Raw genomic sequence first — 20,860 nt, forward strand, 5'->3', positions numbered from 1 at the left:
TTTACTCAGAGAGAGCAAACGTCCTAGGGAAATAGGATAAACAATGCACCCCTTGGAGGTCAATAAGCTCGAACTTCTTTCTCCTTCCTCCACTGTATTAACCTCCATTTATCTTGATTTTTTGAAAATATAGACACATTTTTCTAAGTTGTAAAAGCAGTTCAGACAATTTAGTCTCTCATTTGCAAAATAAAAAGTAAGATAGAGATTAGAGAGATGAGGCTTAATTGCGGGCATATACGTATGTGTAAACTGGAGGGACTCCAGGTAAAAGGACAGATAGGATACTTAGATGTCAGATAAGAATAATTGCTTGCAGCTGAAAGAATGCATATTTCTGTCCTTCTCTCAAGAAAGGCCTCTGGAAATGTTCATGTATATTAATAAGAGAGAACTGAGTATGTATGTGTGTGTGTGTGTGTGTGTGTGTGTGTGTGTGTGTGTGTGTGTGTGTGTGTGGTGTGTGTGTGTGTGGGTGTTGTGTGTGTGTGTGGTGTGGGTGTGTGTGTGTATGTATGTGTGTGTGTGGGGTGTATATGTTGTGTGTGTGTGTGTGTGTGTGTTTCTCTCCTTTCCTTCCATAAAACAGTCCCCCCTTTCTTCCCCTGGCTTTAAGAGAAACTTGTTGTCTGGATGGGTTCCAACTTTGACGCTCACACTCAGCCTGCCCTGCTCAATGGCCCCTATTGTAGTTTCAAGGGACCTTTTTTTTACAATTATCCCAAAAGAATTCCACATGAAATTACTTATGAGTAAATATTTTTTCTCTACTCCCCTCTTTTCTGTTTTTTCGGTTTTGTTTCTAATTTGTTTCCAAATTCTGGGCTTCAAGAAGGCAGTCAAGGACAATGTGTAAGGCACCGGGTCATGTGACTAAAAGTAGCGTTTGTGTTTCCCCTTTTACTCAAATGACTTTTTCTGTCTTTTTCTACCTCTGTTTTCCATCTTCCAAATAGCGCTCCCACCCAAACAGGACAGCTGACCTCCCAGTAACCTCAAACCATCTATCCAACCTCAGCCAAGAGTATTTACGGTCAGCACTCTGTGGCATGAAATCAACTCCTCAAAAATCACAAGATCCAGCACTTAACTCATCATAAACTACAAAAAAGATGACAAGGACATTACATCTGCCACGATACAAAAAACTAAATTGATGCAAGCAGCAGAACATGCTGACTGCTTTATTAAATCTATGACACAGTTTTAGAATTTCTCCCAACACAAATCATAATTTGAAATCTCAAACTTTTATTTTTGAGCTGCATTCAGTTTCTGTGATGCTGCTACATGTTTATGAAAAAGCGCCAATGATTTTATAAAATGGATTTGAAGCAACAGAGAGTAAAAGAGTAAAGAAGGAAAAGAAGAGCTGAGTAGAGAAAGCACACCACCACTTTGTTTTTGGAACCTGGTTCTCTGGCTCCAGTTTTTGGCCCTCTGCTTGTTTCCCTACCAGTACTGCAGCAGTACTGTCTCCAACTCTCCTGCTCGGCATCCACCTTACCTGCCTCTAAATCTTTCCAAAGCACTAATAACAGATGTAGGATGGTGTGCCACCAGTTCCTCTCATGCCATACAGCTGCCAGTCTGTGCCAGCAGATGGCCCAGATGCTGCTCTGACAAAAAGCAGCGAGGGGAAAGATGAGAAGTGAGAGAGAAAGAAAAACAGGAGGAAAAAAAAAGCAAAAAGGCAGAATTTGACTTTGGTTAATTCTTGGCAACACACACCTGCAGGCACACATGCAATTCATTTCACATGCTGTTTAGTGGATTATTAGATAAAAAAGACAAATGGCAGTGTGATCTACCCAGTGTAGATATTTAGTCCCATCCTATAAATAAAAAAATTTCATACGGGAAATGAATAATGCAAGTTAGCAGGGATGTAATTTATAAAATGAGTGAGTGAGGGTTAAACATTTGTGTAAATATGAGTCAAAATATAAGCAAAATACAGTATGTGACTGCTTAAAGCCACGTCCATTACAGCAGAGCGCCTAGTCGCGTACTTGAGTCTGCATACTAGACTCTAAAGATATCAGTTTAGAGTTTAACACTGTCCAGCTGCAGAGAAACCTGGTCACAATTTAAGATCTGAACACCTTATCCTACAGGCTGTCCTTTCTTTTCATCTTGCAGTCTCACTTGTCAGGGGCTGTGAATATTTCAATTATACCAATAATGCAAAAAAAGATTTACAAAAACGCACCTCCAGATGATATACTTGGTGCTGGACAGTAGAACATGCGGCAGGTAATATATAATATAATATATAAAGTAAATATAGAGTCCACAAACTAGATTATGCTCCCGTGAACATAAATTTAAGAGTAAAGAGCTTTGATGCTCAAAAACAGCACTTGCTGGTAATTTAATATAGGTGGATGGGAACATTATCTAGTATTTTCCAATAAATACAATAGACTGAATAACTTTACCAGTGTTATAGATAATTACTAAGACTGCAACTAACAAATATTTTTATTATCTATTTTTTTTCTCCAAATAATCAATTAATAATTTAGTCAATGAAATATGAAAACATTGTGAAAAATACCCATCACAAGTTCCAGATCTCAATGATCTTCAAGTCTTATTGTTGTTGTCTTCACCCAAAAGTCCAAAACTCAAAGATATTCATTTTATCATGATAGGTGACAAAGAAAAGCAGTAAATCCTCAAATATAAGAAGCTGGAACCAGACAGTACTTGTCTTTTCTTTTTTCATTATTTTTGCTTGAAAAATTACTAAAAGAAAGAAAGAAAATATGTATTCCATATATATTATACATCCATCCATACATACATACATATATGGAAAACTGTATTAATATTTTCTACTGTGAAATTACTTATTTGTGTCTTAATACTTGCTGACCTCTTTATCACATTTTTAAAGAACCTGCTGTAAATTGTACTTCACCTTGGGCCTTTACCTCCCACTTTTTCCATCATGAGAATCTATAACTACACTGCTTACTTTTTTTGTAGTGGTAATGTAGCTACAAGTCTGCGATAGACAAATCATTTGGGCCCAAGTTAATTAAGATGTAGATAGAGGACCCCAGGGCAAAATGGGACTTAGTACCACAAAAAGGTTCAGGCTGGTCTTAGATTTATAAAAGTAGAAAGAACGGCAAGCTTCATGAGCACAATGTGTTTAAAGACTTAAATCAATATATAAATATAGATGAGGAAATCAGAAGTGGAGAGTAATAATCCAACCAATGCTGTAAAATAAGCAGAGGATGGAAAGAATCAGATGAAATTAAAGAGGTGGAGCGACAACATGCCAAGGGAGAAGAAAGTGGAGGGACATTGTTACTGGGCCACATGCAGTGAAAAGCTTATCCGTCTTTGGAAATGTACTGACGAGGAAGTGTGTGTGTGTGTGTGTGTGTGTGTGTGTGTGTGTTGGGTAGTGGAAAGAGGTTGATGAGGGTGAAAGGGGTGCAAGAAGGGGGAAAATAATAGCACATATTGGTTAAAAACATGTCAGAAAAGTCCATCAAATCCAATAAGCTCCCTAAGACTGGCAAATGAAGCTAATAGCTGAAGTGTGGAGCTATTGTTTAAACTAATCAGATCCCATTATTCTAGAGTTGTCACATGTAAAAATAGGTTATGGCTTTCTCTAAATTTACTGGTAGGAGGACAGTTTCTTGGCCCGTCCTTTTTCTGAATTTAAACTAGGTATAACCATTTCGATTCGATTTTTGGGCTCAAGATTCAATTCAAAATGTTTTTTCGATTCAATAATGATTCTCAATTAAAAAAAACGATTCACATTATGTAAATGTAGTTACTTTTCCCATGTGATAGTATACACTGCATTAAAAAAATAAAAAATGATTTTTGGAATTCTATGAATCAATTTTTAATTGCGATACGAAGGAGAATTGACTTTTTGCGCACCCCTAATGCAAATTCACAGTAACTCCCAGGTGAATAACTCCCAGGTCTCTTTGGGATGAGTACAGACAGGTCAGGATGTCAGCTAGTCTTGAGAAAGGTTCCTTGCCTCTCATGGCCTTTGTAAAAAAACATCTGTGATGTAAGGTGATTAAGGCCTGACCAGCTGTTCATGGAGCTAGTAGTTAACATCAGAGGCAAGCAAGGAGCCCAATTTTAAAACTCAGAGGTGAATTCTACTGATTGTCACCAACAGTTACAGTTGCCAGACTAGTGTCTTCATACAATGCTTTCTTGTTTTTTGGGGGCCTAATAACTCAACACTTCCCACCAAAACCATATTCAGACAAAAGAAAGAGGAAGGTGGGGATGGACCCAACCTGCCCCGGTACTCAGAGATTTATTTCATTTCACCTCCGGTAGAAGAAACATAAGGTATACACACACACAAAGATTTACATTTATAAGGTTAAACATAGGGATCTATGGTTGTGTGTGATATGCTGTAAAAGGAATACAGTACAGAGTTCAGGTCAGGTATGCAGATGCTATGTTTGGCATACTATTAAGGCTTTATTTCCAGTATATTATTTAACTGCAGATGCTCCCTGCTGTTGTGGCTTTATATCAAAAAACATTTCCACAATGCCATAAAAAACTGTAGTTGCAATTAGAGCTTATAAATCATGGTGTAAATATTTTAATAAGAGACACTCGAGGCATCTAAATTGACACAGTTATTTGACGTAAACAGAACCAAAATCATAACCCAAATCCCTCATCTAAACAGCTATATTAAGACAGAAAACAATCTCTCATGGGCTTATGCACTAATTCTTTTAAAAGGAGAGAAAAGATCACTGGACAACTTGTCTGGTTTGACTTGGAAATAATCATCCACTATTACCTCTCTCTCCCTACAGTCGTGCAGCAACAAAAAAAAAAAAACTTGCATCACATACAAAACAGCCAAAGTGTGACGTGCATAACTTAAGAGTAGCACACTGACGGGGACAAAGCCAGTCAAGGCCCCAGGGCCAAGCATTCAGGCCCCTTAAGACACCAGAAGACATTCATCAAACTCTGCTGTGTACACATCCTGTGCTAACTTTCAAACTCTACTTGCATCATGGCTGCACTGTGTATACACATCTGCAGATTCCACGTTGTTTGTGGCTGGAACTCCTGCCTAATCTCAAACTGAGCTGAGCTATGCTGTAACATGGGTGGGCATATTACAGGCAAGAGGAGAGAAAATAAACATTCCACTCATATTAGCTTTACCATCACCAATATAAATAGGTATACCTAACATTAAATGGAGAAAATGGAGGGTGGCGACAGGCACGGATATGTGCCTCTAATCCTTTTTAACACAGTAGGTGCTCATGGTGTCTCTGTGGTAGACAGCATGATTCACATACATCTCTTACAGGAGGGGAACCCCTTCCCACATGTCATAGTGGATTAGATGTTAAAGTAAGTTTTGTAAGCTTTCATGCATTGTTTTCATGGAGAAAAAATTGAATAATATCACAATAAGCATCAAAGGGATCATGTAAGGGAATAACAAGTTAAAACAGGCGTTAAACGATAACCTTGAACTACGTGTACAAAGTGTCGTCCTAATGTGTTCTAGCACAAAAGGTTGACTTCAGTAATCCACATCCGTCACTCTAACTACATTTCCCCCAAAAACACATCCAGTGTTCACTGCCAGATAATGGCCGTCTCAAACATCCTGGTGCCACAGGGCTGAGGCCACATGACCTCTGACCCCTGCATGTGAAGTCTAACTCTACATTGGCCATTAACATCAGGCCAACAAACACCTGTTTGTGTCTAACAGCTAATAACACTAAGAGGGAGGGTTGTGTTTCAGAGTGAGTCAAACACGCAAAATCTTGTTTCTGCTAATCCTGTTTGTAGGGAGGGTCTGGACAGTAACAAGGGTCTGGGTGCTGATTAGTAGTGAGACGGTAATTGGTTGCAGACCAGGATCAAGCTTTTTACAGACTTTTGTCTGGTAATTAGGGTGCTCGTTTACATATCATGAGCAGTTGGGCTAAACAGAGACAAAGACACACAGATGCCCCTTACAACCCTATTTACAAGTACATTTTACAGGTCAGCTCATGCAAACTATCCATTTGCTTTCCAAAATGTTTGAAATAAACAGTATTTATAATAATGAAAAAAAAGGTAGATCCTGTCAATAATGAAGATTACAAAAGTCAAAATATGAATATAGAAAAAATCAAGCAACATCTTTTGTGATTGCCCAACCAACAACAACTTTTCAGAAGTATACCGGTTTGCAGCTGCATTGCTAATCAACAATGATACATCTTTTGTATAAAAGGTAAGTGGACTAAATGGTCGGTGCAAAGGATTATCTATCTGACGCAAGTCTATGCAAGTTGATTTTCATGTTGCAAGGATCAAGTCAATGGTATGTTTTGGTAAATGACAGGCAACAATTTAAAATACACAATTTGTATTTCATGAGCTAAAACATGCAAAACCACAGGTAAGGTCCATAAGTATGGCCTAAGCTCTTCACTGCCTCAGTATGTGAATGCAAAGCCACAGCCAACTTCTGTCCGGTCCAGTTGCAGTGACCGATGCCAACGGCCACTTACAGCCCACAACTGTCCGGAGATTGGCCAGAGTTGGAGAGGGCATTTCTTGGAGAGAGAGGGTGGTGTGCCAGGAATGACTGATGCTATGGTCACAACAACACAGTGAGAAACTAGCCACCGCACAAGACAAACATAAACAGGGACACCCGTTGCCTGTGTGGGTGCCTGCCAGCCTAGGCTGTGGCCTGGGGGTGTGGCCATGGCGGCAGAGCAGTGCATCCCGGTCGATGGGTTCACCCCAGTGGAAAATCTGCATCAGCCAGCTTGGAGCCCACTGTGGCTAAGATAAGGTAGCGATTCACCAGAACCCCCCCACCCCCCCTCCCCCTAATGTAGCCATCACTTCCCAACCAGCCACAAGCTAAATGTATCCTCCATCCACAGCAGAAAATAGCATAACCATGGGAAGGGAGAGAGGAGGGAGTGTGGGGGAGACTGATATAAAGAGAGGGAGAGGTGATGAATGGCTAAAATAGGACTGAAGTTATTATGGCGTGACCAAAGAGGGAAAACAACTTTATAAAACAAAGGAATGAATATTGAAAGTCAGATAAGAAGGAAGACATGAAGGGTGGGGTGGGGGGGGGGGGTCTGAAAGATGGATGGAGCACTCCTGATAAAGAGTAAACGACAGGAGATGAAGAGGAGGAGGGGGAGGGGTGGTCTCTTTAGTTCAACCACCGCATATTTTCCCTCGAAAGGGATATAATTTACACAAACCCTCTGAAAAGGTTAGGAGCAGAGCATGTAGTGCCAACTCCATCCAACACAGATTGTCTTCCTCTTCTCATTTCTGTCCGTCTCTCTTTTACTGTCCCCGACTTTGTCGTTCTGTCTATCTTTTGGTCTCTCTAAGCATCCTTCTCTTTTATTTTTATAGGACCTAATCCAATCACTGTGGATTTAGGTTGGGGGATGCTTGTGTGTGTTATTCAAAGACCTTGTGTCTTTAAGCAATCTTGTTTTTTGCAGTTTGCGGTTGGCAGGAAGCGATTCACTCTAGTTTCAACGTCACATTGCCACATTGCTTTGCCTGCTAATGTTACCTCAAGTCAATCTCTGGATGTTGCCATATCTGATGAGAAAGACAAAGACTGGAAGTGAAAAATAAAAACCTAAAGACCAACACTATTACAGGATAGAGACAAATACTGCTCAAGAAAACATTGTGGAGACACAACCTCTAACCAACACTAAACAGAGCAGCAGAGTAACATTTCTCAAGGCCAATAGGTTGGACCAGGTCAGATGGTCACCTCTTAAAGTTCAAAGAGCAAAGACATCTGTTAACAAAAGACTGGTGTTGAAGTTGAGAAGACTAAAATGACTGAAATCACTGCACATGTTTATGCGTATGTGTTAGTTTGCACAGTAGTCGGCTTGTAACTGACCGTGGAGACAGTGTGCAGCCTACCAGCTTACAGCTGCGAGTCCCCGTAGCTTCACAGCAGCAGTGGACCGTGGAAGCACCATGATGGCCAGGATGTGTGGAGAACACTTAAGAATAATACAGGCCACCTCACCAGCGCACGTGTGTATGAAATTCTATCACAATTCGTCCATCAACCGTGTTTTTTCAGTCCAGTGCTGATGAAAGGTTTGCTCCCCTAGAACTCCACCCAGGCAGGTCCAACTGAAAGACCCAGCAGCTCCCCAGCTTTGTCCCTTTGGCCTCTAAGGAACAAGTGGTCCCTCAAATATTTCCTTGCAACTGGGCCTCTCTCTTTCTCCGGGCTGGTCTTTTGGTTAAACATGTTTTTCTAGGGTGCTTTGTGAAGGAGTTGCTCTTTCACTCTCACTCCAAGACCCAATCCACACAGCTGGCTTATAAAGAAACCCACTGGAAAGGGAAAACAGCAGGATACAGTAAACATGTAGGTACAAAACTGAGCAGGCACACCAGCTATACAATTTCAGAAGTCATTCAGTGGCAAAATGCTTCCTACTTGCTTGTTTGGAAGGAAAATAAAATCAATCACTATACTCAGGTTGTGGTGGTTTATTTAAACTAAACTGAGTAAAGAGGAACTGGAAAAAAATGGAAACAAAAGAAGAAGTGGAATTTACACTATTTGTTTTAAAGTGTACTATCTTGTTAAAGTATCACCTATGCAGTGTCTGTTTGCATGGCTAAATAAAGACACGGATGATTAAGTCTATGTCACTCCACCTGTCAAATCCAGCTGAGTGATGATGAATACTGTTTGGAGATGGTCTACTTGGGCTGAAAAAGGTAAAGAAATGGCAGACCTGTCCAAGCATGTGTGTTTTCAGTGTGGCATGTATTATAAGAAAGCATGTGTATGTGTGTGTGTGTGTGTGTGTGTGTGTGTGTGTGTGTGTGTGTGTGTGTGTGTGTGTGTGTGTGTGTGTGTGTGTGTGTGTCACTGACCTATCCAGCTTGCTGGTAGGAAGGCAACCTCTCCAGCTCCATGGTTGGGCAGCTATGTGAGAGACACCTGTGCCCCATATGCCCTCAACACACAAATAGAACATGCATTGGAAGAAAGCCCCTATGTTGGGGTTAATGGCATTGCCAAATCTCTGACTGTGTCCCCCACACACATTTCAATGGATAATGGAACAGGACAGGAACTACTTTCAGGTAACTTTTGCAATGGGTGCTATGGGTGAGAAAATCCACAGACTTTATGGAGGACAGAAAACACCACAGCAAACCACCAATTTACAATCTTCTATAAAAGGTCTCTTTGCAGTAACAGGGGTTGCAGCAAAACTGGCAGGTCCATTTTTGTTCTAACATCACAATACAACAGCTACTAAATTGAAATGTAAGATTAACATGCTAAATGAGTTTTGTAGTGTACCAAGGCTGCCTTAAACTTAATGGGACAGTGGAGATATCGGCTGTAGAGATCTCTGCCATCACTTGAATGCAATGTAACTAGATGGCACTCGGCCTTTGGTGCTGAAAGCGCAAAAAAAAATAAAAAATAAAAAATAACCTCAACAGCAACAACTTTTTCCAGACATTATGACCCGGTTACTCTAGATAATCCACAGACCTGATTGTGAGCAGTTTCATGTAGGAGCTATTTACTGTATAGCAAACAACACCTTACAACCCTATTGCTGCCCAACGGTGGCAAACTCATGGATGAGAGGCTCATCCTCGTGGCAGCGTAAGACGTAAACATTAACGGGGTCATCCTCGGCTGAGCTGTAGTAACGTTAGCTAGCTCAGGAGTGCTAGCAGGGTCATGATTTCTAGAAACAAAACACTGCTGGTGAGTAAGACATCTCAGACATCTCTACGGTGGATATTTCCAACTCTGGGAAACTCGCACCACAATATGGATTGATGAATAGTGCTAAAAGGTAAGAGGAAAAATATGTCCCTCAAAATCAGTTTCTCTAAATCAACAATCATGATGAGGTCTGCTTTCCTCATCTTTTGTAGCCAGGAGGGAAAAAAAGTATTAGACAAGGGACGACAAAAGGCACAATAGATGGCTTACACTCCCAACTCTTAAAAGACTCCCACTTATCCCCAACTCTTCAAGCCCCTGCCACCGCATGAAGCTTTCATACAATAGCTGACTGACTAATTGACCTTGCTGATATAATGTTGGCTGGCTTCAAACGGAGGAGATGCAGTTGATGTTAGAGCAGGAAAGTCCACAGCAAGCAAGATCACACAGACTAAGGATCGACTGGTGTTCCCCCTGAGGGTCCTTCATCTTTTCTTCTTTTCTCCCACTGCAACTAATTTCACAATGGAGAAATTATTTCCTGGCCACCATCACCTCCTCAACTCTCCCACCAATTACATTTTGATTACATTTTTTAATCTGCTTGGGCCAATTGCACTCAGACAGATGCACACACAACCTTTGGCATGATAACAAGGAGGATGGTCAGGTTCAGAGCAGCTTTTGTTGTCAACATTGCAATAGAGACTAGATAAATTTGACAGGCAGAGATGCTGTTCAGTCCTTTTTCTGATATTTTCCTCTCTGTTGTCCACACACTATTAGGCAATGTGTGTGCACATACACACATGAACATAAACAAATCAAGTACATGTAAGTACAACACACTAACCCACGTGTCTCAACCTCTGGTACTTCGACACAATTGGAACACAACAAGGCATTAGACCATCCAGTCATATGACCAGTTATGTAATGAAAACACTTGTGTACACACACACACCCCCACACACGGACCGACAACACACACACACACGCAACGCGCACACCACACCCCCACACACACACACACACAACACACCACACACACACACACACACACACACACACACACACACAACACACACACACACACACACACACAACACACACCACACACACACCCACACACACCACACACCACACACCACACACACACACACACACACACACACACACACACACACACACACGGTGAGCAGCGGCATGCCTCAGCACCTTTCCCATTAAACTAAGCGTGGCATATTACTTCTGCCTCACTGACACTGACATGTTTTCGCAGTGTGGGCAGACATATACGGCTCAAATGGGAAGTGACATCAGCCCGGAGCACATGTGGCCCACCTGCCACCGACCAATCAGGGAACCTCTTTGATAAACACTTTCCTTCTGTTTTCTCGAGTTTCCTTTTCAGACAGCACGTCTGCCAATGAGAGGCCCAGGATCACTGATTTCTATCGTGGAAACATGATCATAAAAGACAACCCACCTAGCAGCTCTCTCTATTAAACAATAGGAAAAGTCTGCTCAATCAAATTCACTTTAAAGAAGAAGGAAAGCTGGGCTGGATTAGCTTTTGTGCCTGAAGTGGATGGGTGTACTATGCCAATCTTACACAGACCAAACAAATGACAACAGACACAAACAAATGTGAAAAGCCTTTAGCTGAGACATTACGAGATTAGATTGGACATCAGTATTGGCAGTGACACTATTTTTATTATTTTTTGGCTGAATTTGAAATGAAATGGTAACTATGGTGTTCAAGTCCCAAAAAAACAAACCTAATGGGATAATTGGATGCTGAAATGTTTATTGAGGATATGTATTTCATTTCATCATTGATTCATGCACAATAGAGGTGCCCTGCCACACAAAACCGTTTTAACCTGCACCATTACCCTTAATGAGCTCGCCCGGTTGCTTTGCGTAAGGATGCTGATAGCCAAGCTCTCATTGGCTAGCTGTTAGCTGTCAAGCAGCTTAGCTTAATTTGAATATTAATGAGAACTGGCACAAATCGAGCTGAGTCTTCCTGCAGGCTTTCTATTTCACACTAGAATGGCTTGAAACAAGGTAACCAAGGCATTTCTTCCACTAAAAATGTCCGTGGTAGAACTTCAGACATTGCCACAAAGTAATGAAATATGTGTGGCAGGGCACCTTTAAGGTTAGAGCTGATTCTAGGTGTGACATTTGTATTGGAGTCTACAGTATTTTCTTGAAATGAAGAATAAATAAGTCTTCATGTGGCTGAAAAATCATCATCAATTAGGTGTGTCAATATCAACTGATCATCGTTTGCATAACAGAAGAAGAATAAATAATACTTGTAAAAAACAATTTACAACTGTCCAACCAATCAACACTTTCCTGCATGTAGGCATAGATATCTCAAAAAGAATACTCAAGAGAGCATAACCTCACAGAGTTTTCCACTATATGCAAATCCATAGTTAAGTATCAAGGATAGATAGGGCAGGTTACAGTTTGCACAAGTACATTAAGACATTTATAGACTTCTGGAGCAAAGTGTTATGGACAGATGAGACAAAGATCATCATTCACACTACCAGAGTGATGGAAAGATTAAAGTATGGAGGAATGAATTAACAATTTAAGATACAACAAACAACACCTTATCTGTCAAACATGGTGGAGGTTTACATTGGTCACTTCTGACAGGAAAAAGAAGAAACAACTAGCCTCCTCAGATGTTAGCGAATGCATCAAAACTCATTGGACAATACATCATCATGCAGAAGGACAATGATCCTAAAGCCAACACAAAAAAGGAATATATTTCAATTATGTTTGGCCCACTCAAATTGAGAGAGTATGTATAAAAATAGCCAGTTCTTTTTGACAGCAAAGTCAGCACTTCATTTATTGTTTTGATCCAAATCGAGTACCAAGTCAACACAACGTAAAATGTGTCAAATACAAATGGATTGCATTTGAGGCTCCAACCACTGTTGATCAAATGGACTTCCATGTTGACATGTTAGAAGTAAGTTTAATCTTGGTTTTATCTCAAACTCTATGATTAAGGAGGGTCTTTCTATCACCGTACGTATGAATTATGTAAATACAAGCAAATCCTGCTTGTCTGTGTGCATCAATAACACAGTCTCTCTATCACTCCCTTTGTAACTTTATTATTCTTTGTAAGGCTATGAGGTGAGCAGTGACAAGCTGCCAATCTGCCGCAGTCCCAGAGGCAGCAGTGGAGGCCAGGCTGCATGGCGGGGGTGGGCGGGGGGAGGGCAGAGGAAACCATCTACTAATGGGAAACACACTTCTCTCCATCGCTCAAATTGCTCTTTCTACCACAGCAGAGAGAGGTGGCAGGCATCCAGGAGGTGACTGGCATCCAGAAGCGAGGCATGATTTAAAAACGGGAGCTCTGCCGCGCCACGGTTCCTAATTCTCATGAAAGGGACAATCATGGGTCTTATAAAACACATGCATGTGTTGAAAAAGAGTCGGGAAGGAAGAAGAGGCGGGTATTACAGAACGCATAAAACAGACAAAGTAAGAAGTAGTAGTCCAATTAAATAAAAACTACATATAAGGGCAAAAAGATGAAATGGAAATACCCAAAGGCTTGAAAAACAGTAGACTAAAGATGATTATATAACAAATAGGGCATTAAGTCAACCTTGTGGATTTGTTTTTACAATTAATAGCAGTGTGTTTAATTATCACCTAGCATTGTATCTGTGTTTTGTGTATAATGGCCTGTGCCATTTCCAATTTGGCCCTACATCTTCTGCCAACCCATCCTTCTTCACATCTCTGTCAGATGCTCAGCTCCTAGATATTATCTACCCCACAGAGCAGGCAGAAAAGTGCTGAAATGGACTTGGGATGGCCCAGGGTACTGTGAAGGCTTTTAGGAAGGCAAAGATTCCAATGTTATTGCCAATGCATTTTTAATAAAAGGGGGAAAAAAGCCCTTTTTCCAGATGTTGGAGAAAAGCTATATGTGCAGCTGCAAGTGCAACTTGGCTGCTGGTTTTGTAAAGGATGGAAAGCAAAGTCTGACACTGTCTCAAACTCCAGAAAAAAACCATCCAGTTTTGACTCATTTGTGCAATTATCTTAACAGCACTAAGACTTGCTCAACTGCCACATAATGCAGAGCAGTGTCCCTCAACGAATCATCTCCAGTTTAGTCTGCAAGAAATTATAATCAAAACCATGAAAGAAAATAAAGGTGAATGGGAGAAGACTAGGGGGAGGTAGTAAGGAAGGAGGTTGCTGAAGGTGGGAGGGGGAGAATTTTTCCCTTCTGTGGCGAGTTCACACAAAAGGGTCCTTCTGTACCCTGGAGTGCGAAGCACATACCTGCAGGATGAAATCAAAACCCTCTGTGAAGTATATTAAATGTCCCCTGCCAAATGCACCACATAGATAGTTATGTATGTTTTTACCAGTTCTGAAAGGAACCATTAGGCTTTGCTCTAAAAAAAACACTTAATTAAAATCCCAGACACCAGCACCTTCAAAAACTCAGCTCTCTCCTTCCATTAGCCTCTGCAGGACAGAGAGAAAGAAGAGTAAAGAACAAAGGAATGGCGGGGACAAATGGTAACAGACAGAAGGTCTAATAGATGCCCAGATAAGGATTAAAAAAGACCCTTTTGAGAGGTTCATAGAGCCCAGGAATAAAAGGACATTTGCTCTTTTAGGTGATCACAGGGCATGAAAGAGGAACAGATGACTTCATCAGTGAAATAAAATATGTTGCCACATGAGCTTCCATGAAAAGCTCATCAAATCTCATAGAGAGACAATATTTTAAAGAAAATTATTTGGGAAAAATAGGAGGGGATTTCAGAGCACCCCCCTCCTTTTTCATCCTCTCTTCCTGGTCGAACTCCCGCTCCCCTGAATCACAAACTGAAACCTCAAATGACTAACAGATTCCAGACACCATGTTTCAACTGTCAGGGCACGGAGTTCAGGTTCTTTAACAGAGCGTGTGCGGTCACATCTTTACCCTCCCCTCTCCCCCCACGGCCATCCTGGAGAGGGGGTGCAGCAGCTAACCTGTTGACTTGACCCTGAGTATCACCTCTTTTCCCTCTACCTTAAACATGACTTTCCAAGCTGGACCCAAACAAAAAAGCTCCATTTGCTCTTAGAAAGTTAACTTTGACAAAAAAGCAAACGATCGTTGAAACATTCCATGCCATTTCTTTGGTCTGGTTTGGTTATTGGTGCTGCAGCTGCACCTAATCCCCACAGGAAAGCCTTCATCTGGGACTGATTTGGGAAGTGCTTGGGCCAAGGTGGAAGAAAGGGGGGGACTGTTCAGTAAAAGGCTGGTTCCCTTCTGGGGCACAGGCCTCTTTTCGATTCATCTGATTAAAGGGAGTTTGGCTCAATTATACCCAATGACTGGGCCCTGCTCCAAAGCACAACCCTGGTAGGAAAACACACAGGAATAGATTGTGGAGAGTCAATAGAGGGTGTAAGTATGTGCATCACACCTGGGGCACTCCCATGCATAAACCACAAAACTTCTCTCTTTCAGCTAACAGCACAGTCTGTCAGCAGTTCTAGCCTCAGAGGGTGAGTTCTTTGTGTAACCTGTGACTAGGTTGGGAAAACAGTAGGGTCAGCTCTCCGGGGACAGGCTTATGTCCTCTCCAATCGGCAGGATGGATACTGGTTGGCACACCGGCTCAAAACGATCTGTTTTAATCAGCCTCATTCCAAAAAAGAACAGCGCAGCCATGATGAGGAGTAATAAAAGATGCATGTACATGCCTACAAATGTCATCCTGTATGTGTTCATGTGCTTGAGGAAAAGAGCAGAACATTGGTAGTGACTGAGGACAATAACAGCAACTTTCTCTGAGATTCAAGTTTCGTCATGCTGAATTCGGACTAACTGACCCCTCGACTCGCACTGTCATGTTTATGACACAACTGCAAACTACTTTACAGGCATGCATCATCAAGACTTTGCTGTGTTCACCGTGAGTGTGGTGAATTTGTGTAATAGCTGTTAAAGCGGAGGAGAATGTACAATTATCATGACGACTCAAGCATTTATACGGCAAGCTGGTTGCAATCGTGCCCAGTTGTAAAGTTCACTGATTGCAGCTGGCTTAAAGGCCCAATTAAACTCATTATCATAATTCAGGTTTATAGAGTATGAGGGAGAGAGCGGTACACAGAGATCCCCGCTGTTCTCTAATGTCCAGATCTGTATGGAAAACGGGCATGCAGTAATAGCTACCTCTGCACAGTTAAAAACACCCTTCTCATGCTCATCACCCGCCATCCCTGAATTTTCAGTCTCCATTTCAACCCCAACTAAAACATTTCCCCTCCATTATTCTCCATCCAAATTATATTCCACCCACAACCCCATTTTACTGTCTCTTGCTCCCGTGCCTCTTTATGTTGTAACACTCCAAAAAAAACAGTACTACCGAATGTCGATGACGAGCACAGCTATCCTGATACAAGCCAGCCCGCTGCTCCGATTACAAACCATGCTTACCAAGGCCCTTTTAATTAAAAACAGGCAAGAAAAAAGAACAAATCCATCTTTATACGAACATCAGGCATAAAATGACAAGGAGGAAATACCCTACTCTGGATGTTTGACTGTAAACTTCCTCAGTTGGCATGGTTTAATCGTTCAAGTGCAAAGAAAAATGAAGACAAGGTCTCTTTTTGATTGTTGCGCAGTCTTTGTCATAGTTGCTTCGTTACACATAAGAGACATGCTGAACATAAATGACATTTTTCACAGAAATCCACCATCATAACAAAGTAGAAACAAACAATTGAAACCCTGATGGCCAAAGGGAACTTGAGGATAGCTCAACGTTGGAGGGAACAAGCTGAATTATAGAGACGTTTGCTTAAGAAACTCGCTGCACATTGAGATACTGGATAAATACTGACTAGCATGAGTGGAAAGAGGCCCAGACACAAGCCTCCATCCCCAAGTTGCATTTTAAAACACCGATTTAAAAAAAGACGCAGTGAGACTGAATAAACAGCCAGCAATAACAAACATTTTGACCTTGTCCATTACCTAGACACAGGCCAGACATTTCTGTTATCAGTGTTTGCTGATTACACACTACGTCTAGGAGCTATTTAGCTTCATAGTGTGTTTGGCCAGCGCTAAGATGGAAATGACAAAATAAGAAGTAGTGATTAAATTTCCCCCCCAATTTAACTCCTGAAGCCTTGTTTGCTTTTGACAGTGTTCTGGATGTTTCCCACTGTGGAGATTAGCAGACAAGAATGGAGCCTTGGCCTGTAACAGCAGCTTTGGTCAAAAGCTCAGACAGGACCTTGGTCAAAGCTGCAGCTACATTCTAACATGGCAAGAAGCTAGGAGGAGGCAGAAAATATTACTGTTGTACAGTGACTTTGGGGAGTATTTAAAATTATATATATATATATATATATATATATATATATATATATATATATATAGATAGATAGATAGATAGATAGATAGATAGATAGATAGATAGATAGATAGATAGATAGATAGATAGAGAGAGAAAATTAAAGCAATTATGTTTAATAAAAAAACATATTTAATAAATAGTATACTGAATTAACTGGTGTCAATCAATTATAACTAGGGGCAAGGTGGAGGCTGGGGGGGTGGCCTGGACCATTCCCCCACTAACTGCCACTTTGCTTGTTTGAAAGCCATGATGTCTCTCTCTCATGGGTGGGCCAAATGTTCTGGGCAGGCAAAACAGAGAAACGGGAGGTAACCTTGTTCCTTATGACCTCATAAGGGGCAATATTCTAGATCAACCCATCTGAGCTTTCATTTTCTCAAAGGCAGAGCATTATACCCAGGGCTCGGTTTACACCTATCACCATTTCTACTGGGGGATCGAAGGCAAACTGTGGGTCCTCATTTTATTGTTAAGAAATCTCATAAAGGGAAATTGTCATGCCGTGGGACCACAGCTTGTCACCAGATGAGCAGGACACTAGAAATCCTCACAATGCTGGTACAAACTCTCCAAGTTGTGCCATCATACCAAACAGCGGCTACAGACGCTGAGTAAACATTCCTCTGTCTACAAGCAGAGACACCAGGGAGACAAACCTTGCAACAAAATACTATCTTCTTTGGTTTTAGCAGACTCCCAGTTCCTGATTGGCTGTGTTTTGTGGGGATTTTGTCTAGACTTTGTACTAGTATGATTATCCTAAATGAGAAACGTTTTGCTTTGGTAATGCGAAGCAAAAAAATGGCATCAGAGATCCTTCATTTCCCTGAAAATTATGCTGGCACCAAACCATCCGTCTCACTCATATAAAAAAAACTTAAAATGCAGTTTATACTATTTAACATAAATTAACATTGTACTGTATATCTTCACACTTTCTGGTCCTTGCTGCAACCAAACATGGGTACATACAGACTCTCAAATACCTCTGCCAAAGAACAGATGTGGAATATGTGCTGCCATAACCTCAACACAGAGAGCTCTGTGAAGCTACATCTCTGACTTTACTACAGTAATAATAATAATAATGATAATACATTTAATCCACCACAGCGTGCTGAATCGCCTAACAGAGTCCAGCCTGCTCTAGTTTGTGAAAGACTTGGCCCTGAAACCTGTTTATAATAGCATGAGTTGGAATTGACAAAAGAACACCTCACTCCCATCCTCTCTCTTCTCTTTCCTGCTCCATCCTTTTATTCTCTTCTTCTTTGGAGCCCGGCCACACTGCCGCTCTCCTTCAATCCTCCGCAGCCTTGTTTGGAAAAATAAACGGAGCGATTTGGAGGAGGTCAGGAGCAGAAATGACACGCGATGAGCTGAAGGGCGAAGTGTTGATGTGTGTCCTCCTGTTGCCTGATGCTTCATAGTTATTATTGACGGAGGGTCGCAGAGAGAGGATAGGAGTCTCTGTGTGTGTGTGTGTGTGTGTGGGTGTGTGTGTGTGTGTCTCTGACCCAGGAAATGGCAAGAATGTGAGGGACAGTGTCAGCAGTCTGGGAGGTCTGCACGCCCGTCCGGCTTTACAATGTGCGGAGGTCTTCCATAAATTGTGCCATTTATGTGAATGCCCCACACCAATATCCAAATACCACACAAATCCACTGTTTGCCAAATCCATTTCAAATCAAACATGGACACACACATTGTACTGTAAAACATGACCTCTGGCCATCACTGTTAGACATTACATTGCAACGGGCATGGACAGTGGTTGCCCACTAATACTGTACTCACCCGCTGGAGGTGCCGAGTGACGCCGAGCTGACAGAAGAGCTCAGCTTCCTGCTGTCCCAAAGCCTCACCTCTCGACTACGCATCACACAGACACAGACACGCACACACGACACACACACACACACACCACACACACACACACACACACACACACACCACACACACACACACACACACACACACACACAACACACACACACACACACACACACACACACACACCACCACCACACACACACACACACACACACACACACACACACACCACACACACACACACACACACACACACACACACACACAACACACACACACACCAACACACACACACACACCCACACACACACACACACACACAACACACACACACACCCCAGGACACACACACAACTTCCTTTGTTAACATGTTTTTGATGACACTACATAATAAAAACTTGAACACTTAAACTGGTAAAAAGAAATTATTGTGTGAGCTTTTACCTAGTAGAGAGTAAACCCTACACAGCCAATCATTACAAATATTTGAAACAGTCTCAATAATACAACATATTTGTATAAAATATGGACATAGTCACTGTGGTGTCACCCATAGATTCCTTTAAAAAAAAAAATGTTTTAAAGATTATGTTTTTGGCTTTTATTGCAAATGTTTAAGTGCAAAGTGGGCGGCTCCCGGCAGCTCCGGTCGACGCCATCTTGGCAGTGCCTAACTCCTGGTTAATCCAAATATGTGTAAAAACCCAAGTTCTGCTGTAAAGCTGGGCATTTTAACATAAGGTTCCATAGGGCTTAGTCTACACAACGTTCCCCTTCCGGGAAGGCTTTGGTGCCGCAGGTAATTCCGCTGGATGCGTGTCTTTTCGCCGACGTCTGTTACCTTCAGCTTTCTTTGTGTTGGAATTTTAAACTCCGATGGATTTATAAGGACCATGGTGAACTGCTCCTCAGCTCTCTGCAGGGTGAATTCAGACAGCTAGCTAGACTATCTGTCCAATCTGAGTTTTGTGTTGCACAACTAAAACAACTTTTACATGTTCCACCAAAACAAGTTCCTTCCAGAGGCTATTTTTCAGCGGCTCCGAGCAGGTTTTTCTCCCATTCAGGAATGCTTTGTGGACTAGCCTGACCCTCTTTTGTAGCGTGTGGAGGATGGGCTGGCAAGGCGAGACTAATAGGGATTGACTCTATTTTGGCGATCGCCTCAAGTGGTTATTCAATCAACTGCAGTTTTTGGCACTTCTGCATTGACATAATTCAGCACCGGAGGTTACAGTTTGGACATCTATTTTATACATTCTATACTTGACACACCGCTGCAGTGCCCACATAGCCCCGCCTCCTCTCAGAACAAGGAAAGGCAAAGGATACAAGCAAGCCCATATTTTATCACTGTGGCATCGAAACTAGTATTGAATATTGATATTTTTCAAGGTATTGTGATAAAGTTAGAAATTCCAGTATGATGACAACATTACATTAGTATCGAAACAATATTGTTATTGAAAAAGGAATTACCCTGTTACTGTAGTCTTGTTATATCATAATGTTCACATTTAACAATAAATTTTGGCACAGAAAGGTTGCTAACAGTAACTTCAGTACTAAACTAATGCTATCTGGGTCCTCAAAAGCTCATAATGGTCAAACCCTAGTATATACGCAGATGTACTTGTTTCACAAAATAATAACTCAGAAACACAGGACTCGTGGTCAATGCAAAATGAACTAAGAGATTCTGACCATATCAAAGCCGGTGGTGAGTAAAAGGTCGTCTTTGGCCCACAGGATGCGAGAATCCTTGTTGTTCTGAAGGCTCTTTGCACTCTGAAGGAAAAACAAT

At 41.6% G+C, this 20,860-nt stretch overlaps 1 protein-coding gene across 2 annotated transcripts in view; it reads right to left on the reverse strand.

Moving 5' to 3' along the window:
* Window positions 1-20,860, reverse strand: part of LOC116702850 (mitochondrial import inner membrane translocase subunit tim16) — a 117,483-nt gene that overhangs the window by 63,994 nt on the left and 32,629 nt on the right. For both annotated transcript variants that reach the window (XR_004335270.1, XM_032537342.1), the window contains exons 8-9: window positions 20,761-20,844; window positions 19,021-19,103 (exon numbers count right to left, since the gene is read on the reverse strand). Coding sequence is in view for 1 of the 2 variants with exons in the window: in XM_032537342.1 (XP_032393233.1) it covers window positions 19,021-19,103; window positions 20,761-20,844 (167 nt within the window). In the remaining variant the exon portion in view is untranslated. The remainder of the gene's footprint in view (window positions 1-19,020; window positions 19,104-20,760; window positions 20,845-20,860) is intronic.

This window comes from Etheostoma spectabile, chromosome 15, assembly GCF_008692095.1.
Source record: "Etheostoma spectabile isolate EspeVRDwgs_2016 chromosome 15, UIUC_Espe_1.0, whole genome shotgun sequence".
Taxonomy (NCBI): domain Eukaryota; kingdom Metazoa; phylum Chordata; class Actinopteri; order Perciformes; family Percidae; genus Etheostoma; species Etheostoma spectabile.